We start from the raw sequence: 15,657 nt of genomic DNA, 5'->3' as shown, positions 1-15,657 counted from the left end.
TGCACACAGTAGCAATTTTGGACATGTTTTATTGATGGGTCTAAACTTCTCTTACTTGCATTATTCTCTTTGAAAAGTATTCTGTATTTTCAGAATAAATTCTGGCTGTCAAAGTTGTCAACGTTTCATCAAAAGCAGTTAAACCCCAAAACAAAACAGAAAGCAAACAATAAGTGATAAACTTCCTAAATATATGTTATAGAAAATCAACAATTACACCATTTGTTTTAATTATCAAAGATAATTACCTGTTCTTCCCTAGCTAAGTGTACATGTAAACCTGGACAATTTTATATTCACCAGACATACTAAAAGAAACTACCAATGGTTAATACCATATTGTTTTAGGTATTGATCTTAATATAACATATAAACCGATTTGAAAATTAAACTTCATTGACCAAGTTAACGTTTGAGCGTAATTGTATAAATCTCACAGGTAAATAAGTGAACAGATAATTAGTCTACTGAAGAGAAATGAAGATCGTGGCAGTGCGTAATTAGATCAAAATTATCTAGCATCAAGCTCCCGCAATGTTTAAATACTAGCAGCTCGTAAAAGATTCTTGTAATATACACGTTCGATTGCTCCCCGCGGCGTGGTTGGTCTAATGATACGACCATTCTGTACACCCAATGAATTTAAGTTTAGGAGTACAAGCATATATTATCATCATTTGCCGAATCGTTTTTTGCTGATGGAAACATCTGCCTATGAATAGCACCTGTGGTCTGTGGTCAATATGGACTTTCATACAACACATTTTAGTATATGTCGTCCCGATCTGGACCTAGCAGTATTTGGAATTTTCCAGTATCTATATAGCTTAAAATCTATGTGCTCTGTTTTATACTACATTACTATATTGGTCCCTTAGGACTAAACCAGTCATAACTTGCATCACTGCAAATAATATTTCCCTAGTTCACCTGCTAATATTCTAAACACCAACTCAAACGTATCACTTTTTGCACTTCTGTCAACACATATGATGATTTTCCCATTACTCCCAAGGTAATCGATCTAACAATATTCTCATTGTCTCGTTGTGGACTAAATATTTAATATTTTTGGGAAAGGTGTGGGATGGGTAGCGGTAGTGTGCCACTTGTTTGTTGTTTTGTCCGTTCACAGCCCCAGTAACTACCTCTATCTCAAGACAAATAATAGGGGTTCTGTTGACACAAATCAAAACAAGCATGTTTTATAAAGTTGTGTGATAGTCAGAATTGTTAAAACAAATCCCACATCAGTCATGAAATAGAATGGTCGGTCCCTTTTATATCCTTCAGTTAATCACCTTCCGTCTATAGGTTTCAACTGATGTACGTTACTTTCAATATGCTGTGCCCATAGTTAATTGATAGAAGAGGAGTGTGTCTAAGCAATAGTTGTCGTTGTCTCGTTACTAACAGAAACGGTACCAATGTCTCTAATATCTTCATATCTTGCACTTCACACAGGAATGTTGTCTAACTTGTGTCTGTGAGCTAACTCTAACAATTTATATCATGATATTGGAAGCCTGATATTCTCTGTCTTGACTTATAAAGGTTTGATCTTCTCTGAAATATAAGTATTATTGTGTCCAATATTCTCATTAGTTTCTCAAAAAAAACCACATTGAATCAAACGATTTGACCAGAATTTGAATCCCTGCTTTGATTTTTTTATTAATAGTGTCCCCATACGCGAAAACACACAGATTATTATGTCTCTGCCAAACCAAACTGGGACACTGCAGCATCCAAAGTTGTAAAGAGCAGTACGTTTTACATTACATCAGTTTCTTTTTTCTGTTTAAGTATATTCCACATGGATATATATATATATATATATATATATATATATATATATATATATATATATATATATATATATATATATATATATATATATATATATATATATATATATATATATATATATATATATATAAAGAGAGAGATCGAGATCGAGAACCAGCCAACACATCAATTAATTCAGAGTTGTGTAACTACTGCTCAAAGACTCGTCTAATCTTTCAGCTTTTCAAAGTATTTTCCTTAGATAAAGTTTAAAAAATAATAAAAAATATCATTAAATCATCAATATGACGACAATTGTTGCCTAAGTGACGATGTGAGTTCTGGAAGAGAGTGGTCGGTAAAATTACACTTTTATTAAACCATTAAAATGAAATATTCTTATAAGATGTTGACAAATGTAATAAAAGTTATGTAAAAGAAAATAAGAAAGTCAGCAAAACGTAGGCGAGACTTAGATAATTGTCTGCGCTTTATAACCTTCCGTAAATCAGTCGCGTTGTCTTTATTTGGCAGAACAAATGTTGTTTTATGTGCAAAAGGTCATATGATACTTTCCTCCAATATTGTTCTCTGTGATGACATTTACCTTGGACATGGTGTTACATCTTCAACTAAGAGGAGAGCGACAAATCACGTCATCTAACACATTTTTGTAAACAAATATCTTTAGAAAATTACTATAAAGGTGCTTGTACTCTTAAGGTGGAAAGGCTGAAGTATTGGTATACGCACACCCATTTGTGCTTCTAATTAGGGAATCTAAATTGAATTCATTCATTATTAGGAAATCAGTAATCATAATTAGGAAAGCCAGAAATACGTGCATTCGAACTCTAACTTAGCGAAACAAACGTTATTGTATACTTTAAAACGCACTCCCAATAGCCTCGGGTATACCGTATTATAGCCTGCTAATTGTCTTGCTTACCAGACTAGACACGGTTGAAATCGCTACGACGAATGGGTGGGGCATAATTGTTAACTAATCGTGTCTTCCCTTTTGATGATATATTGTACTAGGTCATGTCTGTACACCTATGTGAATACACTTTGGCATGTCTGTGTCAGTCCATGTACGCGTTTGTCACAGCTATTTTAACCTAAATGTCATCAATACCAACTAATGGGAATGAATATCATAGGGTATGATGTTTTAGAAGAATTTGTAGATAACGACTGAGAAAGCCGATAGGATCAAGAACGGAATCAAAGTTGGGGGTTGAAAATAGTCTAATCCTCATAGAGACTCGCTTTCGAGCGAAAGCAAAACAAAGAATATCATCGTCTTGCTTGCACGATGGTTCCCATCCGAGGAAACCATTCGCTACCAATTGAAGGGTTATTAAACGCGATGATTAGAACTTCCATTTATTTACCGCGAAACAGACACTAAACACCTAACACTAAGAATCATTCCTATCTCAAATTACCGCCAACATGTACATGAGAATATCCAGATGTAAGAAATTATGGAGGTTTCATTTTATGAACCAGATTAATATATACTTCAACAATGTCTCAGTTTGAGAAATATCTTCCAAAGACTGACTCTTCGTAATCACCTAACTCTGTCTAGGTAATAGATGTCAATATCAATAACACATACCCTACATTTGTTACATTACCCACAATTAACACCCATCATTCTCTTTCTGACACCTAAAAATGCTTCCAAAAGAGAGCACCACAGTTATCCAGCTCCAACCATTTTGTCATTTTGAGACCGAAAGTCTTATCATCAGATATCACAGTCCAAGCACTTCAAATGGATAAGAATACATATTCAAGGATACGGATTATCACGTAATAGACAAATGGTTAAAGCTGGTATCGCAACGGCCAGTCGACTAATGCTTCCAGCAAAGTTGTGTGTACTATTAGCAGCCACCAAGAGTCTGGTCTTTCGCAGTAACGATTCGGCTAAAATGGTTGACGTTGTTTCCAGATGATGTTTAGAAATATCTGAGGAATGATTGCCTTTGGAAATTAAATCCATTCATCCAATGTTCACGCGACCACGTCAAATTGATAATTTTTGTTTAATTTTTATTTATTTACTTATCTATTCTTAGCTAATGGCTGAAAAAAACCCACTTCATTGAGGGAACGCGAATTGCATGATACGGCCGCTAAAACTTGCACATGCTTCACAAATAATGTAATATAGACGTTCTATTAATTACGTTTGGGTAATTCGTAACTGAATCCTATTACCATATTAGTTTGTAGCATGCACGGATCTTTTGCGGTTAAATCAATTGCTTAAAATATCGACAATGTTGTATGTGGTATGTGTCTTTTATCTTTATCAACCCTCTGTGGTTTGTGCAGGAGAGTCACCTTTCTCGGGTTACATACATGTGTTGTAGTCATCGTTCCAACCCTGCATGTTAGCAATTTTCCTTGATATAATGATTGTTCAAGTGCTCTCTGCCAGTCCATGTGCACGCTTCCAATCGACATGAGTAAGACTGTAATGCTCTTAACAGAATATTGTCAATTATCTGCTTGTCAGTGTTAAGTCAATGACTCCATACTAAAAGTGGATACCCTAAGCGCGGACTCCATTCTACATGACATACTCTAGCTGTGAGCTCCATATTACATGGGAATACTCTAGATGTGGCCTTCCGTTGATTTATGCAGCTTCAGCATTACAAATATCAGTTCTTACCTCCATGAACTAAAGATCAAAGTGGCACCTAATGCAATGTCCGGTTAAATGAAGATACGTTAAATTTCTAAAAGGAAGCATACAGATTAGATGAAGGTTCATATCAATTATTGTCAATTAAAGTTAAGTCCGGATGTGGGTGGGAGATGGGAGTCTGTGGAATGCTCATTCACGTCTTATAAATACTCAGCACCTGTATATATACTAGTTTTATGACTGTCATGATAAATTCGACAAAAAGGAATACTATTCTCGTACCAATAATTTCGTAATATAAATGACGGCAGTTTAAAGCATTTGAGTTCAAGTAGGATTTGCCTGCTTCGGTACTCAGAATAAAAATGTTGCGTACTGAAAACCTTCCTAAAAAGTTAATTCAAATGAACTATATATCTGAGGGTTTAGAGACTGTAAACAAACGTCCAATTTCAATTCAGCCAAATGTCTATAATAACAAATACCTCCGCTATTTAACACCAGCTCATTTTATAAACTCTATATTGTTATGATGCATTCACTTGGAAACTTAATTTGCAACCTATGATACTCAAGCACTCGTCCCTTTTCTTCCACATACAAGGTAAGAATTACAGGTAAATAAAAAAGCGCAGACTAAAGCGTGATATAGTAACTATAAGGGACTATAATTACAAACCCCATGAAGGTTGAAAACCATTACTCACGAAATACAAAGTATGTGTAAATGTACAATTATGTTCTATTAAATCTGTACGCAAGTATGCGCTTCACCCAACTCTAATTTGTAAAGGGGTTGATTTGGAACGTCAAACAAACTATACGTGGCAATGGGTTAATAAAGGAGTCGTCTCTGAACTATATACAAGCTGTCTTATCCAAGATTTACCTTTACCTCAGATCCAATTGAACCGGCAGGTTTTGCTCCATGTAGTCGTTAGAAATAATCATAGAAACAAACAATATACCCCGTGATATGCGGACTTATCAGCTATTGCATATCTAGATCTATTTTCTAGTTTATCATAGTCAAAGACAAGTAATTCTAAAGCATTCACTCAATTTCTGTGAAAATTTGCCACATAAGTGTTATCTCTAATCCTCCTGCCCTAATATTGTACAGATGCAATGAACGCAACTACTTTTCAATAAATGATCATATCAACGATAGGTTGTAACCGGAAGACTTCTTGTAATGTCTAGTTGGCCCCTAATTAAAATGATGCTATATTATCTCTAATATGGCCACGTTATGGCCATCTTGAAATAATATGATCGTTTCTCCTCATAGACAGATGGTCATCTGCATATGTTTTTCACGAAAATACATTTATCATGCATAATTCACCCGAAATATTGCTAATCTTGCATCAAGCGAAGCAACAAATTGTGTAACAATCAAACGTTTACAAAGATGAAACTGTAAAATTTTGGTTTCGGAAATTCTAGTCAGCCTGTAGGACCTCAGTCTCTTTGCGCAACTTTTAACCTGAGTTCAAATTTGAGATCATATACGGTATTGCATTTACTGACAACGCATCAGACGTACCCATTTCACTATTTTGTCATAAATTAAATTTACTGAAAAAGGTAATGAAGGTCTTCATTGGTAATTGTCTGCAATCTTGAAAGAAAAAAGTGTTCTCTCTGTGATTTTCGCTTCATTATTTACCAACACAAGAACATAACGACTAAATCTACTGCAGCACATTTTTGTGAACGACCCATTTTAAACATTATCTAGGATAAACTAGCTTGTAATTAACAGTTTCTCACTAGACACTTAAAAAAAAAAAAACTTGTCCCGTTAATATATCTGCTCAAACCGACAGCTACAACCGCCCCAAAGGCATGTTATATAGTATTGTTGGATAAATAGATGTCATCCAGACACAGGATTGCCCCGCAACTTTGTTTCAGAAGCTGCGAAACATGCTTTAATGTTTGTATCAATATAAGGAGCTCCTGCCCATAGAGAACAACACTTTTTTTTGCTTCTCTAACTTTCATGATGATCATCTGAGATTTAACCTCTGTCTTTAGGATGCTTTTCCCTTAAGAACAAGTTTCTGGCGGATCTCCTGATTGGCCTTTTCAGAAAGGTGTCAATGTATTTGTTTGTAAATCATAATGCCTTAGTATGATCTAAATGAAAATCAGCACGCTTTCCGATAATAAAAGGCAGAACATGTGTTTTATAAAAATGCATACAAAACAAAATAAGGGGTAAAGTGTGTACAGGCTTCAAAATAGAATAGCAAATGTTTACACAAACCTGACACTTTTATACAAGTCCAAGTCAGTTATCGTGTAACTTGTCCAAGAGCAAAACACAGTCTCTCCATTAGTCTACTATCACGCTCACTGTACGCGCGCATGCGCCCAATGGAGATATTTTCAAAACATCATCATATACAATTCATGAAATATATGCTTGTGAATATACTTTACGTGTTTTATCGGCTACAATTCTGCTCTGGTGTATTTGTTTGATTTATTTTTGTGATTTGTAATATTAAAACATCCTCCACCTGAGTGTATCCTCAGTCTCAACGTTATAAGTTTTGTGAGTGTTTATCTATGCGTGTTATGTATGTGTGCATACACAGGGTCTAAAGTCATATCAGCACATTCATAGATATACATAAGTTTATTAAAGGTAAGATCTGTATAATTTAAAACTATGATTCAAAACCTAAACTCTTCGAAATAAGCGAAAATATGTTGTACATGCATTATAAAAATTCAAACTAAGTATGAGAACTGTCTGCAACAGATATAGCGACAAAACTTTCAAAATTAATTCCTAACATTTAGTGTCAAATATATTATATAAGAATGAACACAATTTTTAAATGCTCTTGATCATGAGCATTATAGTTAATAAAATGATATAAAATATAGTTTACCCGTCTACCAGATAGCTCTAGTTGAAAAGTGTTCTCGCTTTAACAAAATGTCTGTGGGATGGGGGTGGGGACAGATACCTGTACCACGTTACAGACGAGGCCATCTTATAGTAGGATGCATTACGTATCAAGCAAACTTAATGCGTGCAATGACATCCATGCCTAGGTTATGTCAAAAATAGTGTGCTTTACAGCGAGAGACCACTGAATGATGAAAAATGAAATATTTTGATTTCATATCAGTCCACCAATTGCATTTCATCAACATTTTAGCTGCAGTGTTGACTCAAGATGGGGTGTCTAGTGAATACAGTAACATGCATATATGTATTTTCTTTATGTAAACTAAATAAATGTACTAGTCTATTAACTGTAAAGGAACGTGTTCACTTTTGAACACAGATTAAAAACTGAACAATTTTCTATGATCTGAATATTGCATTATCTAACAAACCGTTTCGTTTTTTATGCAGATTTTTGTAGTTACATGTCCTTTGAAAACCCCTTTTTACTGATTATGTTTTTATGGTCTAATCGTCATTAAAATCATAATTCAGGCCACTGTAACAGGACATAGTTCTGTGCAAAGGTATTTAAGTTCATTTAAGATAGCATTTTATGCACAACGATATTCTGGTTACAGACGTATCACCTTCCATGGTATGTATTGTTTGATTCATGATTTATCTGTCAAAGGCAGTATTCCTGTAAATTCTTGATCTTAAGGACACAAAACTAATACACGATATCAAATAAGTACTTGCCCTAATTTTATAATAGTTCTTCCAAAGTATGAATAAAATAGATCAAGGGGTTAAGGAGGAATAAGAAAATGAAAATACTTTAACCGAATCCTTGAAGCAGATTTTAGTGAATTGACTTAGAAACGATTAAGCGTGTTTTATAATGAACTTTCTGAGTTCATATATCTCATAAGGCAATGCGTATTTGATTATGTCAGCAATTCATTCACATGAGCTTCACAATGATTCGTGCAAGTATAAGGAGTTTGTGATCTTGTGGGTTTAATGCCATTTGTAAGCACATGATAGGCTATGCATTGTTGAAAGTATATCTACTGAAGGAAGAAATCGAGAATAAGCCCGAGACAAACCAACGACCCACGGGACGCTTTCACGCATGTTCACGTTGGCCGAGTCCATGGTTTGAACCCGAGTGGAAAGAGGTCATATTCCAGTGATCCGGCCCGACAACGTAAATTGAAAACGTGTCAGCGGGTTGAGGAACATTAGCAACCGAAAAAAACTTGAACCAAAATCTTAACCTAAATTTTATATATCTGGGACGGGAACCCAATGACAAAAGGGTTTGCGATCATATATGAAATTAATTCAAATATTAGCTTCATAATTATTTGTGCAAATTATGATGAGAATCTATAAAATTATTTCATTTTAGTCCCCTTATTGTAGATCAAAATATGTGTACAGAAATATATGGATATATTACATATACAAACGTAAACCATTACCACACTCTTTTACAACGTGTTGTGAATTTGAACGTGTTGACGTCGTTGTCAATTATGAAAATGTGCTGCTAATATAATTTAAAGTTGATAATAAACAATAACAGAAAGACAGACGATTAAACGGACAATTACGTAACCATAGATGCACTTACGTATGCTTGTAAAATATACTGCTACTACAATTCCTGCAATTACTGCACCTGCCACAAGAACAACTGCAACAATTATGGCTACCCTGCTGTTGCTGATCGTTGAACACTGATTACGGTCCTGCCTGGCCAGGTCAGTGGATGATAAATCATAACTGCGCCTTCCCATGGTTTGGTACCAAAAGCTCGGTTCTGGACGAATACGATGAAGGTAGTCTGGGTTATCGCAGAATCACTCCCCCTGCAGCTAACGATTATATGGGTTGTCACAGAATGAGATCTTTTAAAAAATTACCCTTGAAAAAAATTAAACTCCGAACTTTATGGACTGCAGGTTTATTAAACAACAAGTTTTCACAACTTAAACAAAATATTTCAAAAATCTTCAAAGTGGGTGTATTAGCCCAATGTTCTTCCAAATGTTCCCACATCATATTAGACATTTTCACAGAAATACTGCTGTGTAAAGTCAACGTGCATTCCTAATCGAAAAGACGGAATTCGCTTAACCGCATGATGTTGTCATACTACGGAGCCTCGAAAATTTGATTGATCTTACGTCGAACTCTAACTTCGTGACATTAATAGGAAACCATTGTATATTTAAGTCGTTGACAGATCAGACTAAACTACAGCGTTAAAAACAATGAACTTGGCCATTGCTATTTTGTATTGTTACATGTCGATGACAGTCAAGCTCCAACATAATTAGATGATACCAATACGATACCCTTCTCCATATTATTGTACGAAAAAGTCGAAAATGCTAAATGCAAGTCACGTAGCGTTTGCAAAATTACGAAATGACACAATTTTCAACATATTTATTCTGAGACTACGAATAATCGGTACATATATGGTACATATCGACGCGACTTTATTGTTACACGTGATATGTGCTCTGTTACTGATACATGTAGCCTTTTACAACCTGCTATGACCAGCGGTCATATTTCTTATCATTGATTACAGAATAAATAGATTAAAAATACGTGTCAATATATAACCTTGTTCAGAGTACTAACCTGGTATTTTCCTCACTGTCAATGTCTTGCAACGAACAACAACATTTATCTAAAAGGTTTGGTTGAGTTTCCAAGTCAGTAAAAAAAATTATTGAAACCTCTTCCTTGTTCAGTCATAAGTATATATAATATCGTGACAGCTTATGTATTTAGATACTAATCTATTTTTAACTGTTCAGTTCACCTTTTTAAACAGCGTGCATTATAGATCTCTGAAAGCAAAACAGTATACAACATAATAATTGTGCAGCGGATATTTATTAGTTACTGCATTCGTATGGGAACACATGAACGACTTTTTCTAAGTAATAATGCACGACCTTCGGTGTACAGTATTTATCCGAAAAAACAAGTTCATATTTCCCTTAAAAATAAAGTAACCTTCTTCTTACATACTCATTCTGTTTTTCAAACTCAGGATTCATATTAAAAAAAATGCACATTAAAGAAAAAATAACTGAATTTATTCTGTATTCCAAATTAAATACAAAACCGTTCATTCATCAATACACAGTAACAATAATAAGGCGCACATATCACCGCCCATCGATCTTTGCGCTTCAACGGGTGCGCGACATTAGTTTCAAAATGAATTGTCGTTTTGGTCTACTTAAAACTGAACATGAATCAGCTGTATTTGTGTTCCTGTTCCATCGTTGATTGTTTGGATACATAATGTGGGGCAAATATGACCTCTTTCAATTATCACAAAAACGCTATGGAGTGCAGTATGGATAATGGGATCGGTATTGGAAATTTTTTAGGAATTATGGTACAAATTTGCGGCGTGTAATCAAGTGGCATATCTCATGTAATTCGGATTTGATGTTCATTTTGAGGAAATTCAAGATGCAAACATGCAAGTATATTTTGGCATTCTTATTACCAGCTAAAAAAGTGTTTATGCCTTGCTATTTGCATGCTCTTTGTAGGGACCCCAACTATTTAATGACCTGTATCACTAGCCTAAATTCAAAACATTGCATCAAAAAGGTTAACGTTGAAAATTGCAAAGCAGCTGTTATGTGACAGTCCATTCAGCAAGCGGTAATAAGAATTCTTCGTTGTTTTGGGTTACTGGCTCTATGGTCTTACGTTTACCAAAACCTACAGTTGTATTTATTCCTCGAATTTAGTACTTTGGCTTATAAAATTGTACGTCCCTAATAGATATGCATTGTCCTTGGCCGCATTATGCTTCTTTGTGCTATTTTTATAGACCCCAGTGAGCACTGGTCATAGTACGAAGCTTGTCATTTACGAAATGTTACGAAAATTTCTCCTGAATAACTGGTTAAATGATTAGAATGGTATTTTCAATACAGCGTCTCTCATGTTTTATATAGGTGCTGTGAATATCACATTTATTCGTTAGTTGTTTTTTTGGAAAGTTTTATTTGTGAATCAGTAAATTTGTCCACCACTCTCTACTTTCAACAGACGAAACGGCTTTATTAGTTCATCCATAAACAACTATAACAAACGAATGGCTAAAGCGTATGCTACATGAGCGTACGTTGTTAACAATTAAATTACTTCCTAATCCACGATACTATTTTTAGACATACGTGCCATACAATATGAAGCCGTTCAGTAGTGGGAAAATACTGCACGATACTGAGTAGGAATGTTGTTGTTGTTGCTGTTCTAGGGTTTAACGCCATTTTTCAGCACAAGATAGGCTATACATGGCGGCCAGTATAACTGGTGGAGGAAGAACCCTGGACAACCCAGGGAAGAACCACCGACCCACGAGAAGCTACTGGCAGGCTTTCCCACGTACCCACGCTAGCCGAGCCTTGGACTAGAACCAACGCAGACAGAGGTGAGATGGCAGTGATCCGGAACGGTGAGCGCTTTAGACCACACGGCCACTCGGGGCCCCCCAGGTAGGAATGTAAAGTTAACGGTAAAAAATATAAGCACATAATAAGTAGATATATGTATATATAAATTATGTATATTTGATGTTAATATTGCTAACATACACATATCTTGATATAAACATATATATCAATATCTATATACATACTTATTTCGAGAAATTACTGTGTGCATTTATCAATACCCGACTTTGCTTGTCATTTAATGTTTCACTGGATTACGGAAGTTGCAATCCAAATATGAAATGTTTAAACATCGATTCATATTATATACCTTTATATAAGCCATGCCTTGCTCATCAAACAAAAGAAGTTAAATCGCTTACTTTCAACAGTCACTGCTGATACGTTCTGGTGACCGAGGTGACCCCTTATTACATGACATTTACATAAGAAATGAGATTGGTCGCTGACCTTTAGGGCAGGTTTGACTGTATATTTAATAGATGTTACGTCATAAATGACGCGAAACATGATGCAAATTTAAATACTAACGACCGAGGTATCCAAATGTATTTCGAAACTCATTGTATTGCACTACTCGATAAATATAATCGTTTCTTTTTGCTCATTCAATTAAGAAAAAAACGTATTCGATTAATATAATAACGTTCACTGACAGTAATTACCCATGTAAGATAATATATAGCAGTACGCGACTTTAGTCAAAGGTGTTATACATGTTAAGATTTCCTTAAACAGTACACATCAATACAAATGACACTAATTTTTTCTGTTTGCCTATATATATAAATATATATATATATATATATATATATATATATATATATATATATATATATATATATATATATATATATATATATATATACATATACATATACGCATATATATATATATATATATATATATATATATATATATATATATATATATATATATATATATATATATATATATATATACATATACATACATAGATATATACATATATACATACATATATACATATATATATACATATATACATATATATATACATATATACATATATATATACATATATACATATATATATATATATAACAACTTTATATAAATCACATTTACATATAAAAGGCAGGTCACACCGGGGAAAGGTTTAGATGATAGCGGTCGCTTGAGTCTATTAGTTAGAAGTATTCCCCGCATCATGTAGCCTTCTGCAAGATTAGTACTGAGTACCATAGATGACTATAAGGTTCGGATCGGAATGTACTTTAGACGTGTATCGTCCCATCGTTCTTAACTTCCTTATTAGCATCGTGAACGCTGAAGGCGCAAGATACGAAGATTGCCTGTCGAGGCTAAATGAGACCACAGTTTCTTTGGGACTGATGGCACCGATCCGGGCTATTTCATGCCCAATTTGTTTGCTGCACGGGCTGCTCTTCTTGATAAGTCTGTTTCAGCAACTACTGCAGTGATTAGGGATTCTTAAGATCACATGATAAGACCTGCGTTAATGTCTTACATTCATCATGCCTTGTTCGTACCCACTGCGCATGTGACGTCATCCGTCCACCATGCGGTTCTTCTACCGCACGAGTGGCCCCTGGTGGTGGACAAACTGTTCGTGAAGTACTTGTAATTCATGGGATAGGTTGGCTGGTCCCGTGTTAACAACACATATTCATCGAGGAGTGTACGCAACCATTTTGCCAGTGTAACACAAATCAAATATAGTATATATCACATAGCACATTTATAATGCACACAAGTTATCATGTGTCTTCCTAGCGTAGGAACACTATAATGAGCAGCTCTATCCATTTAAAACTGCGTTGCCCTTGCTTCGTTGTGACGAAGCTTGTCGTTCTCAAAGGCCCGACACAACCGCCTCTTTGGTTCTGTCGATTGCCAAGATGCTCCGTACACTGCTGCTAGCGTCTACCCCTTTCTCAACCATTGATTGCACAATTTGCCTCATTTTCTGTCAGTTGGCTCTTCTGTTATTTCCAGGGCAGACAATCGCACACTTTTGTATCTTGTTGGTATATACAACATAACGTAAGTGTCTAATGAAAAGGTTATTATGTTTCTATAAGGGTTCGCTCGGTGTGGAAAATGTCCGCTGGCCATCAATTAAAAAGCGTTTAGGGACCTTGAACAGTGAACGTTTGATAGGTATCTTACAGAGTATATTTTGTTAATGAGGGTTGCTACTCGATGGGATTCCGCAGTAGGAAATCTTCGGTGGACCTTCTCTATCCACGTAAATTCCTATGATTTCCCTCTCTGCTAATATTGCCTAATTTAATATGCCCAGTTACGAAAATTTTAAGCATGTAGGCATTTATGTCGCATTAACACTACGCACAAGCATGAATACGCTCAAAAACAATTATATATATATATATATATATATATATATATATATATATATATATATATATATATATATATATATATATATATATATATATATATATATACAAGATATTTTATAACAGTAATAATAATAATAATCATGATGTTTTATATATTTTGCTTAAATATCTTAATCCTTATCGTTACTTCTGGTTGTATTGTCTTTGGCCATTTATATATATATATGCTTTTATTGTGAATTTGTGATTTATGTCTGCAGGTTTTTGTTTTGCTAGACATGGAATTTAGTTTCCAATCAGAAGAAAACGCGATAGATACTCTTCGAAAACTAATTCGCTGTCCTGCATATTTTGGACTTGGAAACCACATGGAAAAGTCAGAAACGTTTTGCAGTTAACTGTTTCGATATTGAATAAATTATTCAGGCCTATGGACACAAGTAAAGAAAAGGTAATACTTCCCATGTGGACTCCTGAAATAGAACACCATGTTCAGAAAACGTACATAGGAAAGATATTTTATAACAGTAATAATAATAATCATGATGTTTTATATATTTTGCTTAAATATCTTAATCCTTATCGTTACTTCTGGTTGTATTGTCTTTGGCCATGACCGATGCGTACTTTTGTATATATTTGTATACTTCTGTAACAGTACCTCTTGTAATATAAAGATAATTATTTTACGTTGGCCTCCAGTGCTGGTATTAACCATTAGCTAGTAAAGCCCAGTGAAACAAATACGTAACTATTCAAGAGAATGGCGTTAAAAAGATGGTAAAAAATCGCTAATAACAAGTTAATATTAATCGACAAACATTTAGTCGTATGATGATATTTGCTCCCTGCCATATGCAACTTCTGTTATGGATCTGAAAGAGACCCTTTTCTTACGATACTTACATAATACACGAGCAAACGGCATTTCCAAACACATCTGGTGACAAATGTAATAGACTTTCAGTTACTAGATACATTCGCTTATACAAAATCTAATTGTCATGCTTTTAAGCTCGGACGTTTGAACAGAATTTCTGACTATTGTATGAAGTTAGGATGATATACATCGTGGGATGTCTCTTCGCTGTTTGTCAATAGAGCTACAGCTTTGAATGGGATCAACGGGTACAGGGTATAAAGGTTTCCACGGGTGTTTCGGTTGCTTAATCGAAGCGATTGCATAGTTGTTCACACTGTATACATTTTTATATCCATTTAATTGAATAAGTGTAATCAACATCTTCATAGAGAAGCGTCGGGCATATAATTTTTGGAAGGCTGTGGTTCGTTTTTCTTCGGATTATAAGAGTCTTCACACGTTGTTTTCATTACCAATTTCAACGTATTCAAATGGGCAGATTACAACTTGAACCATTGGGCATTAGCAGATTTTTTGTGACAAATTCC

The 15,657-nt window shown here is 34.7% G+C and overlaps 1 protein-coding gene across 5 annotated transcripts in view; it reads right to left on the bottom strand.

Moving 5' to 3' along the window:
• LOC149783716 (enteropeptidase-like) overlaps positions 1-10,171 on the bottom strand; it is a 220,011-nt gene extending 209,840 nt beyond the window's left edge. For 4 of the 5 annotated variants that reach the window (XR_016413660.1, XM_089931972.1, XM_089931969.1 and 1 more), the window contains exons 1-2: positions 10,035-10,171; positions 9,013-9,305 (exon numbers count right to left, since the gene is read on the bottom strand). Coding sequence is in view for 4 of the 5 variants with exons in the window: in XM_089931972.1 (XP_089788098.1) it covers positions 9,013-9,178 (166 nt within the window). In the remaining variant the exon portion in view is untranslated. The remainder of the gene's footprint in view (positions 1-9,012; positions 9,306-10,034) is intronic. The other variant, XM_089931970.1, reaches the window with a different exon arrangement.
• Positions 10,172-15,657: the final 5,486 nt, after the last annotated feature.

This window comes from Sinohyriopsis cumingii, chromosome 14, assembly GCF_028554795.1.
Source record: "Sinohyriopsis cumingii isolate HCF-2022 chromosome 14, ASM2855479v2, whole genome shotgun sequence".
NCBI classification, from domain to species: Eukaryota; Metazoa; Mollusca; class Bivalvia; order Unionida; family Unionidae; genus Sinohyriopsis; species Sinohyriopsis cumingii.
Note: the sequence above shows the minus strand (reverse complement) of the source record. Positions and strands in the feature narration are given on the sequence as shown.